The 25,661-nt window shown below is 43.1% G+C and overlaps 1 protein-coding gene across 1 annotated transcript in view; it reads left to right on the top strand.

Annotated features, from left to right (window-relative positions):
* The first annotated feature begins 447 nt into the window (after positions 1 to 447).
* The window catches only part of UST (uronyl 2-sulfotransferase), a 630,787-nt gene continuing 605,573 nt past the window's right edge, over positions 448 to 25,661 (top strand). The window contains exon 1 of the mRNA XM_082249225.1: positions 448 to 839. Coding sequence (XP_082105351.1) covers positions 638 to 839 — 202 coding nt within the window. The 5' untranslated portion in view covers positions 448 to 637. The remainder of the gene's footprint in view (positions 840 to 25,661) is intronic.

Genomic DNA, 25,661 nt, shown 5'->3' on the forward strand with positions numbered 1-25,661 from the left:
TTTTCTTTCTTCTTTGAGAAAGAGTCACCTTAACCTGGCACCATGCAGCAAAAGGAAATCCCCCCCCCCCTGCACAGTCCCTGTCCATCGCCCTCACAGGCAGCTCTCCACCTCCACAAGAAGCCCCCAGGGGTCGCTGGTGTGGAAATAAAGAGAAGTCATGAGGAGAAGAAGAAGAAGAAGAAGGAGGAGGAGGGGGAGGGGAGAGACTGAGGGGAAAGCGACAAATGAAAACAAGTTTCTTCTACTTGCACACATTGGAGGATGATATGAAGAGAGTGGTAATCTGATGCCGCACTTCACCCTGAGGAGACACAGCGGGGTACACCGGACACGGCGGAGCTCCTGGGTGCCCTGCGGCTGTGAGGAGGGGCGGAGAGCACCCAGGACCGGAGCACAGGCTGAGGAGAGCGGATAGAAGGGACATACAGTCCGGGGACACCCCCCTCACACAGTCCGGGGACTCCCCCCCCCCCCACCTCATATCCAGTCCGGGGACTCCCCCCTCATACACGGTGTCCATGTGGCACATGGAGGAGACACTGTGCTGACTTCAGGGGGGCTCCCGCCAACTCTGCTCCAACTTGTCCAATGACACAGAGAGAGGCTCTGGTGATGGCTGAGCTCTTCCTGCCCTATGATGATGAAGAAGACCAGTAACCACAAACACAGCAATCATGTTCCCAGGGAAGGCTGCCTATCGGCTCTGTCTCCCCGCTTCTCCCTCAGAGACTATGGCTTCTGTATGGCCACCCTGCTGCTCTTCTGTCTGGGCTCCCTCTTCTACCAGCTCAATGGGGGACCCCCTCAGATCCTGCTGGACCTGCGCCTCTACCTGGGTAAGATGCAAACTTGCTGGGAGTAAGGGGGTGGGGGGAGGGGAGGGGGGGGGGACCTGTTGAGGGTGTCAATGGATGCAGAAGGATTAATGGAGTGTAGCTGCAGGTGCTTTGACAGGACCCACAATATCTGCAGGACAGCTCTGATCTCCAATCACACAGTAATGTCAGCTCATTATATACCCAGAGGATACATTCATACCAGCAACATCCCATCCATAATCCAAACACCACTGGACGGATGTCCCTTGTCTTCAGTTCAAAAACGACAGCTTTCTCAACCTGTATTGGGTGGTCACTGGGAATGGACTTGTGTCCACTTACATCAAGCTACCTCTGATCCGCAGAAAAACAAAAAAGAACGCAGACCTTTTCCTTTATTTTTCTACTGGACAGATTTAAGGGTCAGCTGATGTAAAAAGACGCAAGTTCGTTTATGTGCACCAAGACAATACACTTACCTGGAGCTTCTGATCAGGTCCACCTAAATTGTCAAAAATACTCACCTCCACCGGCCAGTTAAATGCTTGCCGGCTGCTGTCATCTTCCCCCCAGACACCAGGTTGAGTTGACCCCCCATACACCAGGTTGAGTTGACCCCCAGGCACCAGGTTGACCCTCTTGAGTGGCCTGTTGTGGCTGATATCATCCTGTGCATACACACATGTGCGCAGGGGTCGGTCATCCCGGCACAGCCATTAAATTGTGGGCCACTAATGTAAGAGGGTGCTTTTCAATGGGCCACCGTGCTAAGAGGGTGCTTATCAATGGGCCAGTAATGTAAGAGGGTGTTTTTTAATGGGACACTAATGTAAGAGGGCTCCTTTCAATGGGACACTTATGTAAGAGGGTGCTTTTCAATGGGACACTAATTTAAGAGGAAACTTTTGAATGGGACACTAATGTAAGAGGAAGCTTTGTAAAGGGAAACTAATGTAAGAGGGCGCTTCTAAATGGGACACTAATGTAAGAGGGTGCTTTTCCATGGGACACTAATGTAGGAGGGTGCTTTTCAATGGACCACTAATGTAAGAGGGCGCTTTTCAATGGGATACTAATGTAAGAGGGCACTTTTCAATGGGACACTAATGTAAGAGGGTGCTTTTCAATGGGATACTAATGTAAGAGGGCACTTTTCAATGGGACACTAATGTAAGAGGGTGCTTTTCAATGGGACACTAACGGAAGAGGGCACCATTCAATGGGACACTAATGTAAGAGGGTGCTTTTCAATGGGACACTAATGTAAGAGGGTGCTTTTCAATGGGACACTAACGGAAGAGGGCACCATTCAATGGGACACTAATGTAAGAGGGTGCTTTTCAATGGGACACTAACAGAAGAGGGCACCATTCAATGGGACACTAATGTAAGAGGGCGCTTTTCAATGGGACACTAATGTAAGAGGGCGCTTTTCAATAGGACACTAATGTAAGAGGGTGCTTTTCAATGGGACACTAATGTAAGAGGGTGCTTTTCAATGGGACACTAACGGAAGAGGGCACCATTCAATGGGACACTAATGTAAGAGGGTGCTTTTCAATGGGACACTAATGTAAGAGGGCGCTTTTCAATGAGACACTAACGGAAGAGGGCACCATTCAATGGGACACTAATGTAAGAGGGCGCTTTTCAATGGGACACTAATGTAAGAGGGCGCTTTTCAATGAGACACTAACGGAAGAGGGCACCATTCAATGGGACACTAATGTAAGAGGGCGCTTTTCAATGGGACACTAATGTAAGAGGGCGCTTTTCAATGGGACACTAACGGAAGAGGGCGCTTTTCAATGGGACACTAATGTAAGAGGGTGCTTTTCAATGGGACACTAATGTAAGAGGGTGCTTTTCAATGGGACACTAACGGAAGAGGGCACCATTCAATGGGACACTAATGTAAGAGGGTGCTTTTCAATGGGACACTAATGTAAGAGGGTGCTTTTCAATGGGACACTAACAGAAGAGGGCACCATTCAATGGGACACTAATGTAAGAGGGCGCTTTTCAATGGGACACTAATGTAAGAGGGCGCTTTTCAATAGGACACTAATGTAAGAGGGTGCTTTTCAATGGGACACTAATGTAAGAGGGTGCTTTTCAATGGGACACTAACGGAAGAGGGCACCATTCAATGGGACACTAATGTAAGAGGGTGCTTTTCAATGGGACACTAATGTAAGAGGGCGCTTTTCAATGAGACACTAACGGAAGAGGGCACCATTCAATGGGACACTAATGTAAGAGGGCGCTTTTCAATGGGACACTAATGTAAGAGGGCGCTTTTCAATGAGACACTAACGGAAGAGGGCACCATTCAATGGGACACTAATGTAAGAGGGCGCTTTTCAATGGGACACTAATGTAAGAGGGCGCTTTTCAATGGGACACTAACGGAAGAGGGCGCTTTTCAATGGGACACTAATGTAAGAGGGTGCTTTTCAATGGGACACTAATGTAAGAGGGTGCTTTTCAATGGGACACTAACGGAAGAGGGCACCATTCAATGGGACACTAATGTAAGAGGGTGCTTTTCAATGGGACACTAACAGAAGAGGGCACCATTCAATGGGACACTAATGTAAGAGGGCGCTTTTCAATGGGACACTAATGTAAGAGGGCGCTTTTCAATAGGACACTAATGTAAGAGGGTGCTTTTCAATGGGACACTAATGTAAGAGGGTGCTTTTCAATGGGACACTAACGGAAGAGGGCACCATTCAATGGGACACTAATGTAAGAGGGTGCTTTTCAATGGGACACTAATGTAAGAGGGCGCTTTTCAATGAGACACTAACGGAAGAGGGCACCATTCAATGGGACACTAATGTAAGAGGGCGCTTTTCAATGGGACACTAATGTAAGAGGGCGCTTTTCAATGAGACACTAACGGAAGAGGGCACCATTCAATGGGACACTAATAGGACACTAATGTAAGAGGGTGCTTTTCAATGGGACACTAATGTAAGAGGGTGCTTTTCAATGGGACACTAACGGAAGAGGGCACCATTCAATGGGACACTAATGTAAGAGGGTGCTTTTCAATGGGACACTAATGTAAGAGGGCGCTTTTCAATGAGACACTAACGGAAGAGGGCACCATTCAATGGGACACTAATGTAAGAGGGCGCTTTTCAATGGGACACTAATGTAAGAGGGCGCTTTTCAATGAGACACTAACGGAAGAGGGCACCATTCAATGGGACACTAATGTAAGAGGGCGCTTTTCAATGGGACACTAATGTAAGAGGGCGCTTTTCAATGGGACACTAACGGAAGAGGGCGCTTTTCAATGGGACACTAATGTAAGAGGGTGCTTTTCAATGGGACACTAATGTAAGAGGGTGCTTTTCAATGGGACACTAACGGAAGAGGGCACCATTCAATGGGACACTAATGTAAGAGGGTGCTTTTCAATGGGACACTAACAGAAGAGGGCACCATTCAATGGGACACTAATGTAAGAGGGCGCTTTTCAATGGGACACTAATGTAAGAGGGCGCTTTTCAATAGGACACTAATGTAAGAGGGTGCTTTTCAATGGGACACTAATGTAAGAGGGTGCTTTTCAATGGGACACTAATGTAAGAGGGTGCTTTTCAATGGGACACTAATGTAAGAGGGTGCTTTTCAATGGGACACTAATGTAAGAGGGCGCTTTTCAATAGGACACTAATGTAAGAGGGTGCTTTTCAATGGGACACTAATGTAAGAGGGTGCTTTTCAATGGGACACTAACGGAAGAGGGCACCATTCAATGGGACACTAATGTAAGAGGGTGCTTTTCAATGGGACACTAATGTAAGAGGGCGCTTTTCAATGAGACACTAACGGAAGAGGGCACCATTCAATGGGACACTAATGTAAGAGGGCGCTTTTCAATGGGACACTAATGTAAGAGGGCGCTTTTCAATGAGACACTAACGGAAGAGGGCACCATTCAATGGGACACTAATGTAAGAGGGCGCTTTTCAATGGGACACTAATGTAAGAGGGCGCTTTTCAATGGGACACTAACGGAAGAGGGCGCTTTTCAATGGGACACTAATGTAAGAGGGCGCTTTTCAATGGGACACTAACGGAAGAGGGCACCATTCAATGGGACACTAATGTAGGAGGGTTACTTCTCCACTGACCTTCGGTGTGGGGGGACAGTCTAATGTGCACAATTTTTTTTCTGGCAGTTATCATTCATTTTGGTTTACAATTGTTGATAAGATTTTTCATGGAGAGCAAGGTGGAAGAGGGGTTGGTAAAATGATCTTCTCTGGGATCATTTTAGAACACCATGAACTGCAGATGAGTTTTCACAGGGGTTTCCTAGGAGCTAAAAATATTTCAAGTTTCCTTCCAGGGTAAAGATCAAGAAATGCTTCTCTATGATCACTTCAGATCTTCCTTTGAACACTATTTGTGATGATAAACTTTGTATAAATAAATAACATTATTGCAATTATTATTAGTGTTACTGTTCTTTAATAGCACTGCAAAGGGCAGAGTGTAAATATTATTGTTCTTTTAATAAAATAGCAATGCAAAAGAGCATTGGCATTACTTGTTACCATACTCTTGTGTGCTCAGGTATATGAGAGATGATCTGCAATTGGTTGTTCTGGGTTATTGCACATCATTGCTATTTCTATTATGTTATTAAACATGCATTTTACGCCTATTCTGCAGATTTGTTTTACCATTTAAACAGACAACTTATATCAGTTGGTCAGTGGAGTCCTTAGCTTGTTGGCATGATTAGGTGTACTAATCAATAACATATAAAAACAATACGTATCATACATTTTAACTGAGTATTATGTGCATAATAATTTAAATATGTTGCATAAAGGCTTATGGGAGCAGCATGTGTTCCTAATGCAGGGAAGGTTTATTTTTTCGGACATGCTTTTGTAGGTTTGCAGCTTTGACTACTTCCACAGTAGCGGTGATGCAGGGAAAAGTAATGTGTCTGACTAAATATCATGATAAACTCAATGGCTGTAGATTATTTTAAAATGACACTGTCGTTTTAGCTGCTAAAATCTGTCATACAGGAGATATCAGAGTTGCAACCAAGTGTTTGCTAATTTGTAAAATAGCATATTTACTTGAACTTGGCATATGTGTGAAATATCAGGAATGAATAAGCAAATAAATAACGCAGTGGCTAAATGGTTAGAACTTTTGCCTGGCAGCACTAGAGTCTTCAGTTTGAATCCCAACCATGGCACTACCTGTACTGAGCTTGCATGTTCTCCCTGTGCCTGTGTGGATTTCCTCCAGGTACTCCTGGTTTCCTCCTATACTCCAAAGATATGCTGGTAGGTTCATTGTCTCCTGTCTAAATTGGTCCCAGTATGTGTATGTATGAATGTGGGACTTTAGATTGTAAGCTCCTTGAGGGCAATACCGAAAATAATGAAAACATATTTACAGCGCTGTGCAAACGTTTTAGGCAGGTGTGAAAAATTAAAAATGCTTTAAAAAAATAGAATTTTTAATAGTTTATTTTTTATCAGATAACCAAATGGACAGTAAATGAACAGAAGTGAAATCCAAATCAAATCAATATTTGGTGTGACCACCCTTTGCCTTCAAAACAGCATAAATTCTTCTAGGTACACTTGTACACAGTTTTTGAAGGAACTCTGCAGGTAGGTTGTTTCAAACATATTGGAAAGCTAACCACAGATTTTCTGTGGATGTAGGCTGCCTCGAATCCTTCTGTCTCTTCATGTAATCCCAGACAGACTCGATGATGTTGAGATCAGGGTTCCGTGGGGGCCAAGCCATCATTTCCAGGACTTCTTGTTCTTCGTTGAGCTGAGGATAGTTTTTAATGACACTGGCTGCATGTTTGGTGTTGTTGTCCTGCTGCAGAATACATTTTGGGGCCAATCACATGCCTCCCTCATGGTATGGCTTGAAGGATAATTATCTGCCGATATTACTCAGTGTTGAGGACACCATTGATCAGGCAATGTTGAGGACTATAGACGCAGTGTTCAGCCAAGGAAACTTAATGCAGCAGATGAAGAACACATCATGCTTTCTTCTCTTTAATACTGGAAGATGTCCAGCAATGCCATCAAGGCGGAAACCCGTGGGACCCAGGTACACCTATATACTGTCTAGAGAAGTGTGGCCAGAAGTGGACTTCATTGAGAATTGCAACCAAAAAGCCATACCAGCAGTGTGGAAACAAGGCTAAGCGACTCAACCATGCACTAAAATAATTATTATATAGGAATTATAGGAATTATGGTAAAGTGCAGAAAAATGACAGCAGCTGCTCTGGACTGATGAGTCAAAATGTGGAATATTTGGCTGTAGCAGGAGGCAGAGCTGGAGAGCAGTACAATGATGAGTGTCTGCTGGCAGTTACAGTTACCAGGACGTTTTTATGGGGACTCTTGATGTTATATGGCCCTCCTATGGCCATGTGCATGATCCCTTCTTATCTGTAGAGAACACAGCAGAAGTTCACATTCAGGACCATAGAGAAAATAAAGATGTGTGAAAACAGGGCTGCCATCTGCAAAAAATAATGTACAAGCTATATACACTTTATGACTACATGTTGCCTGCATTCCTCCAGTGACTGGAGTGTACTTTTAATTACTCTTTCTGCAGTTCTATATTTTACAAACCCACGTGAGCCATATACCATATATAGTATTTTTACCATCTTCCCTGCTTCCTATATACCCCCCCTCCTTCCTAACACTTAAACGAAAACAGAAAAATGATTATGGAAATATCAAATATTTTCTATTGGTTTTCACTCTTTCCTGATATTGATTACAGTCGTACAAAGCTGTTAGAAAGTGATTTTTGACATTCATCGTGGCTAAAAACAAAAGGAAACAAAGAAATACAAGGGACTTGTAACCTTAAATACATTTCCTGGCTAGGTTTTTCCCAAATGTTGTACTGCAAATCATGTAGGAAGATGCAGATGTCTTATTTATTATGATTACATGCTTGATAGGTTGACTCTTTAATAGGTTGCAATAAGATCTTGTATTGAGGAAGACAGGGAAGTGACCTGTATTCATTCTGTAAATGTATTGCTTTTGGCATAAAGTAATATTAATCTGGTAAACTGAAAAGCTGGTTGGGTTTTCTAAGGTAATTAAATATTTAGTTTGACCATCTGACTAAAGCATGGAAAGTGAATCTTTCCATAAGCTTTGGATAGAGTTCTCTATGCTTCTGGGAAACTATTACAGACGTTTACATGAGCCCTCATATGGAGCTAGCTAGCCTACACTTTTCTGCTCAGATTGAACCCTTCCATTATGTAGCAGTATTCTTTGTATGGATATCAGAACAGTTATCACACTAGATCCACCTCCCTAGCCTATATTGTATATATCAGGACTTTACTTGGCCATACAAATCACCTTTGGTGAACTGCCTGCACTGCCAAGAGCCCTGGCTCCTTTGCTACTATAATGCTATTGCTGGCGGGAAGTTTAGGAGCCAATTGTTGTTATGATTTTTTTTATTGGAATCATTCACTACAACACTAATCTTATGATTATTATCATTATTACTAGATTATTATTATTAGATTAATATTATGATCTTATTATATGGGTCAATATATTCCCCTTTTTAACCACTTTAGGACCGGAGGATTTTCCTGCTTTACGTCCAGGCCACTTTTTGCAATTCGGCACTGTGCGAATTTAACTGACAATTGTGCGGTCATGCAAAGCCGTACCCAAATGAAATTTACGTCTTTTTTTCCCACAAACAGATCTTTCTTTTGGTGGTTTTTTTCACCTCTGCGCTTTTCAATTTTTGCGATATTAATAAAAAAATGCAACAAATATGAAAAAATAACAATATTTTTCACATTTTTATATATGAAACCCCCCCCCCCCTCCCCAAAAAAAAAATGTAAAAATATAAATTTTTTAACATTATAGGCCAATTTGTTTTCTGCTACATATTTTTGGTAAAAAAAAATCGCAATAAGCGTATTTTGATTAGTTTGCGTAAAAGTTATTGCAGCTACTAACTACGGGAAATTTATGTCATTTTTATTGGTTCTTTTTTTAACTAGTAATGGCGGCGATCTGCGATTTTTTTTTTTATTTTTGGGGGGACTGCGACATTGTCGGCGGACAGATCGGACCCTTGACTGACATTTTTGACACTTTTGGGGGTACCAGTGACATTTCTACAGTAATCAGTGCTATAAATATGCACTGTTACTGTAAAAATGACACTGGCAGGGAAGGGGTTAACTTTTATTGGTGATCAAGGGGTTAATGAATGCCTGGTGCTTACTGACGTGTGTGGGGGAGGGGACTGTGTGACACAGGCACAAATCGCAGAAAAATATTGCTATTTTTGCAAAATTGTCGCTCTTTTTTTGTTTATAGCGCGTGATCAAAAAATCGCACAGGTGATCAAATACCACCAAAAGAAAGCTCTGTTTGTGGGAAAAAAAGGACGTCAAATTCGTTTAGGTACAGCGTCGCACGACCGCGCAATTGTCCGTTAAAGTCACGCAGTGCCGAATCGCAAAATACCCACTGGTCGGAATGGGGGTAAAATCTTCCGGGGCTTAAGTGGTTAAGAAAACCATACATGTTACTGTAACTAATGAGAACCCCAAGGACAAGCCTAGGTCCCCAACTTTTGCAAAATAGCAAGTAATATTTTGAATTTTGGCTGTCTGTTCTTTATAATCTATTCTAAATGTTATATGTTTTTGAAGAATCCCAAATGGATGTGTTTGTATGTACAGTATATTTTGCTTAGAGGAATGGACATGAGTCTCCCTGTTGGTGTCTTATTTGTATCCCATGTCGTTTTTTGATTACATGTGGCTAGTCTAAGTTATTACTTAGTTATAAAATGTGTATTACCCCAGCATATTCCTGATATGTATCTGTTATCTGTTGTACCATGTTTGTGTGTTAAAAAAGTATGCTGTTTCTCTTATCATTTCTTCCTTTGTGTGAAATACCTGGTGATCCTGCCAGTCCCCATGCTTTCCTATTGCAAACTGGCCACTCTAGGCATGAGATCACATTTGTACTAGTATGGTCAGTTTTCTGCCTGTGCAAGGAGCACAGCATGCCTGTCCTGCAATACCTCAGATGGATAGCTACTACTGGTATCCAAGGTATCGATAACAGTTCCAGCTGCTGCTGGTAAAACCACCTAGAGATGTGGAAAGAACAGTACCATATTCCGACAAAAGAAACCAGAAGCGATTGAAAAGACACCTAAATTCATCAAACATGTAAATCTAAAATGCACATGGAAACAGACAAACAGCTATTTCCTCAGAATGACAAAATATTTGGCGTGGGGCTTTCCTTCTTGCTGATTACATTCTCAGCCAGCGAGGTCTATTCAGAGGTTGTACTGATTGCACTGCACTGGAGCTTGGGGCTGGCGCTGGTTTCAGCAGCATCATTATGGCAACAGTTGCTAAGACTGTCTACTGTACAGACAAATGTGGTTATTCTGAAACCTTGGCTATATAGATGAGAGCTTGATTGTGCTCCAAGCTTCCTGACAGTCCTGGCCAGTGGTTCCGCTCCCGAAGTCTTCCAGCGACCTTGCAAGGTCATTTCTGTGAAAGTTCTTCCGGTACACGTGGCCCTGTTCTTCAGCCCTGGGATTACTGCTATACCTACCAAGGGAGTAGCTGAAACAGTTATAATTCTCTGACTGCCTGAAAAATATTCACCCTGGTCTGCTGTAATTTACCAACTACTGTCAGGACACACCACCAAACTTGTATGATTGCAAGCTTATTGATTGGTAGTGCCTACATTTTATTTCTACTGACTGTTTACTTTAACACTTGTGGAATTTATATTTAACTTAGGACTTGTGGCACATGCAGATCTTGCTGGGATCCCTTCTACTCCTTTTGGATTCATATGGTTTTAACATGAACTTTGTGGCATTTTGAGCTAATGTCTCATACTGCCTGCATCTTTTGCCACAGATAATTATATATAGACATATACATGTTTGATGAACTTAATCTCTGATTTATTTAGTTGGATTATGGTACTGTGCTCCAATAATGAAACATGTGCTTACTCCCCCCCCCCCCCCCCCGAATAGCCATTCACCGGGAAGATCAGTTTATTGCTTTTTCTCTGTCTCCTGCTGACAGGCTTCCATCCCCGAGTTCTTTCAATCTCTTATGCAGCTGAGACCCGAAGGACACCTGATCAATTTTCAAAAAGAGGAAAAAAGCATTTGTAATGTGTTTTTTTTTTTTATTATTTATCTATATGCAAATGTTTTTTTCTTTAACTTCTATTTTAAACTGCATGTGTTGTTTTTTTACAAGGGGAGGGTTAATGGGGCCTTAGGCATGCCTTTATTTTTTTTCATACGTGTGTTTCAATATTAAAACTAAAGATTAATTCAGTTTATATTAGGATGTTTGTGTTGGTAAGGTACACTGTAATATATTCTCACATTAGGAGGTGTTGTTAGTGAGACTCATGTAGTTGGTAATTTTAGTATTATACTTCATACACCCTGGTGAGAATTACTTTGTATGCGCAATTGTGAGAACAGCTGGCGCCTCCATCGGTGTGCTTATTACAGAAGTTTTGTGAAAATGTTGGTGTTAAAAAGATGTCATTGATTTATTAACACTATAGACTGAAAATGAAAGTATTTTAACTGCATGCTGTTTTACTGCGGCAGGTCGGCCCTGTCCTGCAAAACGACGTACTTGCGGTACTGCTAGCGGGCGCGTGAGCCCATTCGCCAAAGGGGATGCTAATAAGCGGGTCCGACGGTTGTGATTACCGCCAGGCACCCACGATCGCTCCCCGTGGAGACAGCCATTGTAAACACAGCGGATCGCTGTTCTGTCAGTTATGAACACAGGGATCCTGTGTCTCTTTTAGTTAGGAACACAGGTCTCTGTGTTCATGCAGCAAGCCCCCCCCCCCCCACCACAGTCAGAAAGCACACCCTAGGGACACATTTAACCCTTTGATCGCCCCTGGTGTTAACCCCTTCCCTGCTAGTGTCATTAGCAGTGGCGGCTGGTGAAGTTTTAAGATGGGGGGCGCAAGACCCCGCCCTTCCATTTTGACCCCTCCCATTTCTCAGAAGCCCCACCCCTTATAGACTCCACCCATTTTGTCCCCTGTATTTTGCTTGCATGAACCAATTCTCCCAATATATCACATATTAAGGGGTCCATCAGTACTAGTATATCCCATAATAGGGAACAGGGGCCCTATTATGGGATATACTGTGAGAGACATCCTATTATGGGATACATGGACTGAGAGTGGCACAAACCCCACAGTACAGACCCCCCCAGCACAAACCTCACAGTACAGACCCCCCCAGCACAAACCTCACAGTACAGACCCCCCCCCCAGCACAAACCCCTCAGGCACAAACAACTCAAGCACAAACCCCACAGTACAGGCCCCTAGCACAAACCCCACAGTACATGCCCCCTTCAATATAGTGACCAGTATAAATGCCCCCTTTCAATGTAGTGACCAGCATACATGTCCCCAATGCAGTGACCAGTATACATGTCCCCAATGCAGAGCTATGCGTGCGTGGCTCCAGTGCAGCCAGTGACCACCAGTATACGTCCCCCAATGCAGAGCTATGCGTGCGTGCCTCCAGTGCAGCCAGTGACCACCAGTATACATCCCCCAATGCAGAGCTATGCGTGCGTGCCTCCAATGCAGCCAGTGACCACCAGTATACATCCCCCAATGCAGAGCAATGCGTGCGTGCCTCCAGTGACCACCAGTATACGTCCCCCAATGCAGAGCTATGCGTGCGTGCCTCCAGTGACTACCAGTATACATCCACCAATGCAGAGCTATGCGTGCGTGCCTCCAGTGCAGCCAGTGACCACCAGTATACGTCCTCCAATGCAGAGCTATGCGTGCGTGCCTCCAGTGCAGCCAGTGACCACCAGTATACGTCCCCCAATGCAGAGCTATGCGTGCGTGCCTCCAGTTACCACCAGTATACGTCCCCCAATGCAGAGCTATGCGTGCGTGCCTCCAGTGCAGCCAGTGACCACCAGTATACGTCCCCCAATGCAGAGCTATGCGTGCGTGCCTCCAGTGCAGCCAGTGACCACCAGTATACGTCCCCCAATGCAGAGCTATGCGTGCGTGCCTCTAGTGACCACCAGTATACGTCCCCCAATGCAGAGCTATGCGTGCGTGCCTCCAGTGCAGCCAGTGACCACCAGTATACGTCCCCCAATGCAGAGCTATGCGTACGTGCCTCCAGTGCAGCCAGTGACCACCAGTATACGTCCCCCAATGCAGAGCTATGCGTGCGTGCCTCCAGTGCAGTGACCACAAGTATACATGTCCCCCAATGCAGAGCTATGCGTGCGTGCCTCCAGTGCAGCCAGTGACCACCAGTATATGTCCCCCAATGCAGAGCTGTGCGTGCGTGCGTGCATCCAGTGCAGCCAGTGACCACCAGTATATGTCCCCCAATGCAGAGCTATGCGTGCGTGCCTCCAATGCAGTGACCACAAGTATACATCCCCCAATGCAGAGCTATGCGTGCGTGCCTCCAATGCAGTGACCACCAGTATAAATGTCCCCTAATGCAGAGCTATGCGTGCGTGCCTCCAATGCATTGACCACCAGTATACGTCCCCCAATGCAGAGCTATGCGTGCGTGCCTCCAATGCAGTGACCACCAGTATAGGTCCCCCAATGCAGAGCTATGCGTGCGTGCCTCCAATGCAGTGACCACCAGTATAGGTCCCCCAATGCAGAGCTATGCGTGCGTGCCTCCAATGCAGGGACCACCAGTATATGTCCCCCAATGCAGAGCTATGCGTGCGTGCCTCCAATGCAGTGACCACCAGTATAGGTCCCCCAATGCAGAGCTATGCGTGCGTGCCTCCAATGCAGTGACCACCAGTATATGTCCTCCAATGCAGAGCTATGCGTGGGTGCCTCCAGTGCAGTGACCACCAGTACATGTCCCCTAATGCAGAGCTATGCGTGCGTGCCCGACAGAGCAGTGACCACCAGTACATGTCCCCTAATGCAGAGCTATGCGTGCGTGCCCGAATGAGCAGTGACCACCAGTACATGTCCCCTAATGCAGAGCTATGCGTGCGTGCCTCCAATGCAGTGACCACCAGTATACATCCCCCAATGCAGAGCTATGCATACGTGCCTCCAATGCAGTGACCACCAGTATACGTCCCCCAATGCAGAGCTATGCGTGCGTGCCCGACAGAGCAGTGCACTTACCTGGAGGCTCGGCTTCTCCCTCTCCTCTTCTCCGGTCTCCTCTCCGCTCTGCTCCGCTCTCTGCAATGCCGGTCCACGCGACGTCAGTGGGGTCAGCATGGGGCCATGGGATGTCCTGGATGATGATTGGTCCAGACTGTAGACTGGACCAATCACAGCCAGGATATCAGGAAAGTGGGGGTGCCCAAGCGCAATGACTTGCGCTCAGGTTACGCCCCCAGAAGGCAGCCAATCGGCGCCCTTCTGGGTCGTAAACCCCACCCCCCCCCATAGCCACCACATAGGCCGGGGTAGCGGCGAACACAATTTTTTTTTTTCCAAAACTTTATTTGTTAGTTTTTTTATTTTTTTTTTTCAAAACTTTATTTGTTCGTTTTTTTTTTTTTTTTTTCCTTCTTTTTTTTCTTCTTTTCTTTAGGGGTAGGGGGGCGGCGCCCTGGCGCCCCCTATGCACGGGCCGACACTGGTCATTAGTACAGTAACACAGTAACTGCATATTTTTAGAACTGATTACTGTAGTAATGTCGCTGGTCCCCCCAAAAGTGTAAAAAATATCAGTTAGGTGTCCGATCTGTCCGCCGCAATGTTGCAGTCCCGCTAAAAATCGCTGATCGCCGCCATTACTACTAAAATAAATAAATAAATAAAAATGACACAAATCTTTCCCCTAGTTTGTAGACGCGATAACTTTTGCGCAAACCAATCAATATACACTTATTGGGATTTTTTTTACCAAAATTATGTAGCAGAATACAAATTGGCCTAAAATGATGAAAAAAATTGATTTAATTTTTTTTTTATTGGGAATGTTTTATTGCAGAAAGTAAAAAATATAGGTTTTTTTTTTTTTTAGAATTGTTGCTCTTTTTTGGTTCATAGCGCAAAAAATAAAAATCACAGAGGTAATCAAATACCACCAAAAGAAAGCTCTATTTGTGAAGAAAAAGGACAACAATTTTATTAGGGAACAGCGTTGCACGACCGCGCAATGGTCAGTTAAAGTAAAGCAGTGCCGTATCACAAAAAATGGCCTGGTCATTAAGGGGGTAAAACCTTCTGGACCAGAAGTGGTTTAACAAAGTATTTGTCTTTGTCATCACATACAGTATTAACCACTTCAATACAGGGCACTTTCACCCCCTTCCTGCCCAGGCCAATTTTCATCTTTTAGCACTGTCGCATTTTGAATGACAATTGCGTGGCCATGCAACACTTTAACCAAACTAAATTTTTATCATTTCTTTACCACAAATAGAGCTTTTTTTTGGCAGTATTTGATCACCTCTGGGTTTTTTCTTTTTTGCTAAACAAATAAAAAAAGACTTAAAATTTTGGAAAAAAAAAAAGTTTTTCTTTGTTATGTTATAAAATTTTGGAAATAAGTACGTTTTATCCAGCACTGAGCACTGATGAGGCTGCACTGATGGGCACTGATGAAGCTGCACTGATGAGGCAGCACTGATGAGGCTGCACTGATGGGCACTGATGAAGCTGCACTGATGAGGCGGCACTAATGGTCACTGATGATGAGGCACTAATATGCAACACTGATAGGCACTGATATGCAGACCTGATGGCCACTCATAGGAGGCACTGATTCGCAGCACTGATAGGCGGCACTGATAGGCACTCATAGGTGGCACTGATGGGCGGCACTGATGGGCACTGATAAGCGGCACTAATGGGCGGCACTGATAGAGGGCACTAATAGGCAGCACTGATGAGAAAGCACTGACAGGCATTACTAATGGGCACTGATTGGCATCCCTAATAGGCACTGAGTGGCATCTTTGATAAGCACTGATTGGCATTCCTGCTGGCCTAGGGTTGGCATTCCTAGTCACATGGGTTGGCTGGTGGGTCTCTAGTGGACATCCCTGATGGGTCTGCACTGACAATCAATGCGCTGATTATCAGTGCAGACCCCCCTGTCAGGAGAGCCACCGATCGGCTCTCCTATACTCACGCCTTGTCAGCGTGAACTGAGAAAAGCCGATAAACGGCACTTCCTGGTTACCATGTGTAATTGGACACAGCTGATCACATGGTAAAGAGCCTAGCAGGATCGGAAATGCTCAGAGTGACACACTGCACCACTGATCGCCGCTCTGCGCACCCTCGCGGGTGCGCGTGAGCGGCTTATCCTGTTGGACGGTGTGACGGTATTCACCATCACTGGAATTTAAAGACAGATAAGTAATGGTTTGGATTGCTTCATATTTGCCAGCAATATCTCCATATAGAAATATTGAGATCTATTCCCATTTGCCATGAAATCTGTAATTCCTAAATGCTATGTATATTACATATCTTTCAATGTCAGCAAGGTTTTCCTTTTGTTTGTGTATTGGGAATGTGGATTGCCCTGTCTCATTGTAAGTGCTAATGACCTCCCACTGTTCTGTGTCTGGCTATTGTGTACATTGATTGCCCCCTGGGGGCTTCTGTCTCATTGCACATGGCAGTCCTTCTGGTCAAGCTATCGCACCAATCCCTGCTGACTCATTTTCAAGTCCTCATTTGCATGGCTAAGGAGGACCTAAATGAGGACTACAGGTACTTTACAATTGACCAATAGAAAAGCGGTTGTTGGGGGCGGGATGTTCCAAATTCTGTATATAAGTCTTGTTCAATAAAGTTGTTTTGAGTTCCTTCACCTCAATCTAGAGTTCTGTCTCTTATTGGGGGAATCTGCTGCAAGGGATTGCTATGGTCTTCCATACTCCCTTAGAGAATCACTGAGCTCTTGTAAGAGCTTGTGTAAGAGCTTGTTCTGCTGCACTCTCTGGGGAAAGGAGGTTCACCCACAGGAATCTGGAGCCTTGTCGTAGGTCCAGGGTGGGTAGGAGATGCCAAGACCCTAACCAAGCTGCGGCGGTTCGTGGAGTCTGAAGTGCTTACGGTGTCTGGTGGAGTGCTTGGAGCCCTCGGGAAGCTCTAGGAGCATCTGTCAATGGAGGTACCCGCTCAGGGGTGCCCTGTTCCGTTACAGACATCATATGACGCCCAGTCGGGATAACTTAACCACTTTGCGGCCGTCATTCTGCTATATGGCGGGCGGGAAGTGGTTAAGCAATCCTTAATCTGAGAACCACATTTTAAACACATGAAACAATGAGATAGCTTTATCTTTCCGAACAGTTGCAGTAGCCCTGATTACTAATTCAGTCTGATGGTAAGAGGTCCTCACTCACTTTTCATATTGGGACATTGTAGAGGTAAAAGTCTTTTGACATTTCTTTGCATCTTTGAATCTGCAAATAACAGTCTTAGGATGCAGTAAGATTTGAACTGTTTAGACCAGGATCTCATATTTGTAAGTGTCTACACACACCACTGGCTACGACTTATTTTGGGTAATAACAATCAGACCCATTAGAATGAGTTGTCTGATTGCAACTATTTTATCTCTAATAAGTCAGCACCAGAGAGGACTACAGGACACCCAGAACGTATGAATCTACAAATGTTTATCAAACAATACTGAAAAGCACTTAACACACTATGGAATCTATGTAAAAAAAACTTTGCTGTAGGAATGTGACAAGCATTCGCATATCCCCAATGAAATACATACTTTGTAATATTCAATTATCTTCTTTGGTCAAAAGCGGCATCTAGTGGACTAGAATGCATTTTTCGAAAAATACATCACTCAAGAAATAAACACATTATGGCCAGTAGATGGCACTTATGATCAGGGCTCGGCAAATCCCAGGTCACCATAGCAACAAGAGATTGCATCTTGCCGCCGAATGCTTCCACACACCGTAGGCGCACCTCCACGCTATGTGTCCTGGCCTCTGCCTGCCCATCTGCGAGCCTGGGATAAGCATAGCGGGTGCCGCCGGAAAGAGAGGAGGGAGGAGAGCGGACACACATGTGTATGTGTATGAGGTCACTTCCTGGTCCCTGTTGACAGTTTCCCTTGCCCTCAAGGCCAGGAAAGAATGTATTGCAGTGCTATGTGCATTGCATTACATTCAGGGGAGCACAGAGGAGACATGCAGGGACTTTTAGACCCTGGATGTCTCAGTAAAGATAACCTGTCACTAAAAACTTCATCACATAGGGGGTTTTTGTCCCCTATGCAATAAAAAATAAAAGAGTTGGGTAAAACATTTTTTTTATTGTAAAAAATTAAAATTACACTAAAACACATAAAATCCCCCCCCCCAGCCAAAAAAATAATAATTTGAGGCCCCCCACCGCACATATACGCATGTACAAATATAAATGTATGCATATGGTCGCCTATGGCTGAAATTGTTGATTGCGATACACGTTACATATCACCGTGCAAGCCAGAATGACAGCAATAATTCTACTACCAGATCTCCTTCATAACGCCAAACTGTCTTTTAAAGCACCATCAATGGAAAATATAGAGTACTGAAGTTTGTCACCATTTTGTGCGCACGCAAATTTAAGGCTTGACATGTTGGGTATCTTTTTTCAAATATTCATACAACAAGGTTTGTAAAGCTGAACTGCAGGCAGATTTAGGCCTCATGCACAAAGGGTGTCTGTTTAGCCTCTCTTGAAAGCCTTTTCTTGTGGCAGGAGAAAAGCTGCTTAGAAAAAATGCGGTAAAAACTGCTTTTTGTACACGCATTAAAGTGTGTTTAGGCGCATCATTTTTTTTTTTCTTTGTTCTTTAGCTCCTCTCCTGAACACTACTTTATAGGTTTTTTTTTTCCTGCCCGTGAACGCTTATTTTCTAATATGCCTGTAAACACTTAAGTGTTCATGAGGAGCGTTTACAGGCTGAAAGAAAAAAAATGACAAACTCTTGTAAAAGTGGCGTTTTTCAAGACCAATGTACATGAGGCCTAAGGGCTCTTTCACACAGTCCGTCCCTCCGTCAGACAGAATCCGTTTATCTCAGCGGGGGATCGATCTGCCGATCCCCTGCTGAGCAGGAGAATGACAGCTGTTCTCCGTGCTGTGTGCGTAGACACAGCTGTCAGTTCCCCATACATCTCTATGGGGGACGGTCCATTCCCATCCGATCCAATCCGATTTGATCCACTGAACGGATGGAAAATAGGGTTTCCATCCGTCCAGATTTGACGGATCGGATCGGATTTCAGCAGACATGTCTCCCCTGATCAGCAGTTTTTGAAATACTGAGACCAGCCCATCTTGCACCAACAACCATGTCAGGCTTAAAACCACTTAAATCCTCTTTCTTCCCCATTCTGATGCTCGGTTTGAACTTCAGCAAGCTATCTTCAACACGTCTAGATGCCTAAATGCATTGAGTCGCTGCCATGTGATTGGCTGATTAGCAATTTGTGTTACCAAGCAATTGAACAGGTGTACCTAAGAATATGTGATCTGATATGACATATTACATAGGGTGAGATGGTGAATGTAGTTATGGGGTGAGTTGTGGATTTCCCTAACCTCTATGCTTAGCTCATGTTTGCCCATTATTTTACACCAGCTTGCCTGGTGGCAAACCTATGTTGGTCTCATTGACCCTGCAGCTGCAAAGTCATATAAGTTTGATGTGTTTACTGACAAGAGGCAAACCAAGAGCTGTCCTAGCACTGACCCTAGTTTTATTAGAGGCTAATTTTTAAGGTTATAGTCTTGGCTATATAAAACATTCTTCTTAGTAGGATCTTTCTCTGTGCTTTTTATTTTAATGGTAGTGGCATGAGTTCAGTCTAGTACATTGCAGCTTGATTTGCAGTCCCAAGGCATTTTTACTTTCATGTCTCATGAACAGCTTTAGTTGCCAGTTGCCACAAGAATTTCTCCTCAGCTGGTGACAGTATTTTATGAATCTGTAAATTACTGTATTTTAGGCAGAGCACAAGCAGCTCAGTTTAAAATGTATTTTGTAAATCTTATTGGTTTTACTTTTAAACACAACCCCAATTCCAAAAAGTTGGGATGCTGTGTAAAATCTACATAAAAACGAAATGCAATGATTTGCAAATCTCATAAACCCATATTTTATTCATAATAGAGAATTTAAAACATATCAAATGTTTAAACTGAGAAAATTTACCTTTTTAGGAAAAAAATAGGGTCATTTTGAAATTGATGGCAGTAACACATCTTCAAAAATTTGGAATTTAAATTTTTGAAATATTTGAATTTATGCGCTGCATTCTTTTAGGAATAGTTCTGTTCAAAACCTGCACCCACCTCTGATGGTATAGAGGTGCATTTGTGCGTATGGAATCCGCCCTATTGTGCAGTCTGGAAAGGCACCATCATTGCTGAAAGATATATCAAGGTTTTAGAGCAGCATATGTTCCCATCCAGACAATGCCTTGTTCAGGGAAGGCCTTGCATATTTCAGCAGGACAATGCTAAACTGCATGCTGCATGTATGACAACAGTATGGCTTCACAGTAGAAGAAATCGGGTTCTTAACTAGCCTGCCTGCAGTCCAGACCTTTCACCAATTTAAAATATTTGGCGCATTTTGAAACAAAAAAATACAACAAAGAAGATCCAGTACTCTTGAGCAGTTAGAATCCTATATCAGGTAAGAATAGGACAACATTACTCTCTCAAAACTCCAGCAACTGGTCTCAGTTCCCAGACATTTACAGAGTGTTTTTAAAAGAAGAGGTGATGTTGCACCATGTTAAACATGGCTCTGTTACATTTTTTGAGATGTATTGCTGCCATCAATTTCAAGATTGCCTTATTTTTTTCTTAAAATGCTACATTTCTCAGTTTAAATATTTGTGAATAAAGTTTATCCACAAGTTTATGAGATTTGAAGACCATTGCATTCTGTTTTATGTAGATTTTACACAACCTGATAACTTTTTTCAAATTGCAGTTGTATTATAAACACTTTATTAAAATGGTAATACAGTTGTCTGGGAGTTCTGCGCCCCGCAGCCCACTTTTGAACTTCTGTATACTGTTATCGCGGTTCGAATATGTGTTCCCCCATGTGTTTTTGTTCCATGATTTGCTGCATGTTCATCTATTGTATTTGGTCGTCTACCAATGTGCTCTGTTGTATTATACTGTATGCCCTTTTTCCTTTCTCAATAAACATTGAATTTATTAAAAAAAAAAAAAATGGTAATACAGTTAAGCATATTGGTATACAATTTTTTTTTTATCATTTGGAATTAAAAAATAAGTGTAGGCTTGAGCTTGCAGGTATTTTCTTGTACTGCTGCACAGCCTTTCCCATTCTGGGGGGATATGGTATAACGTCCTCCCAGGATTGTGTGTCACATGCTCCACGGGCCACTCTGCGGCATGATCTGTCGCCAGCTATCCGGTGGATGACAAATCAGTGTACCGATTCACTACCGTTACCATGTGATCACTGTGACCATTCATTCCATTCAGTATGTACTATTGTATTGATCTCTGTGATTGGTAACAGTGATCACATGGTACATAAAGGACCGATCACAAACGATCTGTACCATGTGATTAGCTGTGGCCAATCACAGCTATTCACAATGGTGCACACTGAAATAATGGATTTCATTCAGAAAAAAATGATTGCTTATAACAGTGATTATCACTGTTATGAGCGATTATAGTGTGTAAAAAAAAATAAAATAAAAATCTTGATCACCTCCCCAGAGTAAGGTAACACGGTGTTGCTCTGGTCACAATATGCACAATAAAATTGAGAAAAATGTATTAAAATTGAAAAAAAAAATTTATTTGACGCTGTACTGTACGGGCAACAGTATGTAAAAGATAAGAAAAAAAAATACTATTTCTTCATTTTCCAAAATATTGTGACACAGATTACAGCTTTACAAAACTTGCCTTGCCTCTTAGTGCCAGTTCACACTAGCACGACTTGTCAGGCGACTTGGTCAGCCTGGCAAGTCGTGCACCGTCGCGGTCATTGAGTAGTACAGGACCGGTTCTAATAGGAGCGACACAAGTCGCTCAGACTTACAAAAAGGGTCCTGTACTACTTCGGGGCGACCTGGAGGCGACTTGCATTGACTTTCCATTATGTGAAGTCCGTGCAAGTCGTGCCGAAGTCGTGCTGCACGCGACTTCACAGGTCGCCCCCTAAGTCAGAGCGACCTAATGTGAATGGGGGCTTAATATCAACTTTCCAAAAAGGGGTCATTTGGGGGATATCTGTACTGTCCTGGCATTTTTAGGCCTCAAGAAATGAGATCTGTCAGTACATCAGGATTGATCGATTTTCAGATACAGGTATATACCATAGTTTGTGGACTCTATAACTTTCCTACACTAAACACCGATTTGGGTTATTTTTACCAAAGAAAGGTAGCAGAATACATTTTGGTCTAAGAGCCGGTTTACACTAATCCGACTCAAAGTCGCCTGTGCAGCGCGACTTCATCGCGGCTTGCAAACGACTTCTCATAATAGAAGTCAATGCAAGTCGCTCCGACTTCGCCAAAAAATAGTGCATAGTGCACTTGAGTCGCTCTGATTAGAACGGTTCCATTGCACAGCATTGGGAGCTACTTGTCAGGCGACCAGTTGGAGTAGTGTGAAGCGGCTCTAATTTTATGAATTAAGAATATTTATTTGCAAACATTTGTAAGAGAAACAAAGAAAACACATTTTTTTTTTCAAAATTTCAGTTTATTTAGATAAAAATAAAAAACTCAGTGGTGATTAAATACCACCAAAGGAAAGCTCTAATTGTGTGAAAAAAATGATAAAACTTTCATATGGGTACAGTGTTGCATGACTACACAATTGTCATTCAAAGTGCAACATCGCTGAAAGCTGGAAAATGGCCTGGACAGAACGGGGGGTGAAAGTGCCCAGTATTGAAGTGGTTAAGCCAGTTTCTGAGTGTCATTTTTGTCATTATGTGAGACCCCAGTTGTCATAATGTAATTATTCAAGGCTGCATACCTCTGCTCTATTGTATGAGTTTTCTTGTAGTGCAGATATCTTTTCTTTTGAGGAAGTTGCCAATAGAAGTGTCTTTGTTGGCCATTACATCCAATCGTTTTCTTTTTAATGTTCTAATCTGCACTGTATATTGAGAGGATGAATCTAGGATGGATGAGGCAGTTCAAATACATGGATAAATGAAACAAGCTAGAACTACTCTAAACTTTACAGTTGATATTCATTATAACCTGATATTCCTAGTTCAGTATTTAGGACGTTGCTGATTAGTGAAAGTTTATTTGGCTTAAGTCAATTTGTTTTCTTAAATGCTCTTTAGAGACCACCAGTGCACTATTTACATAAAATAAGCTAAGAGCGTATATTAGTTAAATAAACCATCAGCATGTTTTGCATATTATTCACGTACAATAACCAGTCATTTTAAATCAAATTAATATTTTTACCAATTTTTACCTTCCTTTACTCTGTATTAGTGTAATATTGACAGTTTAATGACGATCGATCTGTCACTTTGCAATGACTGGTTCTTTAGATAGGTCCCCCTCTCCCAACTGCTATTACCTAAACAGACACCTGGGAGGGAGTACTGGGTATGTCCAAGGGCTAGGACAGATGAACAGAGGATGGAGACATATCAAGGGGAGATTGAGAACCTGTCACATTGTCCGTGAAATGACAACCTGACAGATCCTGTTTCAAGCTGAACTCCAGACAACTTGGAATACTGGCAGCCAGTCTTGTGATGCAGCCACCCAGACACGGCCAGGTCAAGGGCACAACTCTAGCCTTTTAACCAGACTATAGAGTACTAATACATGCTTTAACCAGTTTGGCTCCAGAGTATTTTTTTATTTTTCGCATACATGTAAAAATTTTAATTTTTGGCAATAAAATTACTTAAACCCCCAGAACATTTTATATTTTCTTAAAGCAGAGGCTCTGTAAAATCAAAAGATGATAGTTGCAAAAACACACAATATAATACCCATTTCTATTCAAATATAAAATATGAGCTTACATCCAGTAAATCGATATCAAACATTACGGCAATTTTTTTAATGTGATATAATCTATTATTTTATATATATATATATATATATATATATATATATATATATATATATATATATATATATATATATATAAAACAAACAAAGGGTTGGGGGGGCACACCCTAAACATGCATTTCTAAAGCTGGTGCTGCTATAAAGACCAATATACATTTAAAACCACAAAGGATAGCGCACACATACAAAAGGAGTAACTTTCAAATCTTACAAGGCTACTGAGACCTTATCTAAATTAATAAATATGGGGATTTAGTCACACCATATGGCCATATCCTGCTTAACCACTTAAGCCCCGGAGGATTTGGCTGCTAAAAGACCAGGGTTTTTTTTGCGATTTTTTTACTGCGTGACTTTAATGGACAATTGCGCGGTCGTGCGACGCTGTACCTAAACGAATTTGACGTCCTTTTTTTCCCACAAACAGAGCTTTCTTTTGGTGGTATTTGATCACCTGTGTGATTTTTTGATCATGTGCTATAAACAAAAAAAGAGCGTCAATTTTGCAAAAATAACAATATTTTTCACATTTTTTTTATATGAAATTCCCCCCCCCCAAAAAAATGTAAAAATCAAAATTTTTTAACATTTTCGGCCAATTTGTTTTATGCTACATGTTTGGTTTGCGCAAAAGTTATCGCGTTTACTAACAAAGGGAAAGATTTTTGTCATTTTTGGTGTTTTTTTTTTAACGTGTAATGGCGGCGATCTGCGATTTTTTTTGCGGTACTGCGACATTGCGGCGGACAGATCGGACCCTTGACTGACATTTTTGACACTTTTGGGGTTACCAGTGACATTACTGCAGTAATCAGTGCTATACATATGCACTGTTACTGCAAAAATGACACTGGCAGGGAAGGGGTTAACTGTATTGGAGAGGGAGGGGTTAAGTGTGTCCTAGGGGCGTGTTTCTAAAGGGACATGGCTACTGGTGTAAAAACAGAGATCAACGGTCCTACATAGTAGAACCGTCTGATCTTCATTTTTACACCAGGGAGAATGGCAGGCGGCTTTTTTACATAAGCCGTCCGCCTTTCTCCCTTCACTGGAGCGATCGTGAGTGACCGGCGGACGATCGGGTCCGCCGGTCACACGCACTGACTTGTCAGTGAACGAGCCGGGGCGGGCGTGCGCCCGCCCGCAGTTGGCTCACAAGTCAGTGACAGGCGAGTGACGTACCCCTACGTCACTCTGCCTTGCCGGGGCTGACCGCCGCAGTATATAGTCGTGCGGCGGTCGGCAACCGGTTAAGCCCACCACTGCGTCAAAGTACCTCATTATCAGTAGGTCCTACACTAGCCATAAAATGAAGGATAAATCCTACTTCGCTAAACCATGGGACATACTTACCTCTTACACCCCAGGAGTCTGGTCACAAACAAACAAAGGGTCTGGGGTGGGATTGCAAACCCTAAACATGCATTTCTAAAGCTGGTGCTGCTATAAAGACTGATATACATATATAACCCTTTGTTTGTTTGTTATACATTGAGTCCTGACCAGACTCATGGGGTGGAGCACCTCACTCTCTCACCCCAGTACTTCATTATCAGTGTCCACCAGTAAGCAGATACAGGAGGAGTCCCTTTATAGTGTAGTTTAAACAGTGTTTTCTGCAGCTAGCACATTTCTCCCAT

The sequence above is a fragment of the Pelophylax lessonae genome (genome assembly GCF_965119305.1).
Source record: "Pelophylax lessonae genome assembly, chromosome: 3".
NCBI classification, from domain to species: domain Eukaryota; kingdom Metazoa; phylum Chordata; class Amphibia; order Anura; family Ranidae; genus Pelophylax; species Pelophylax lessonae.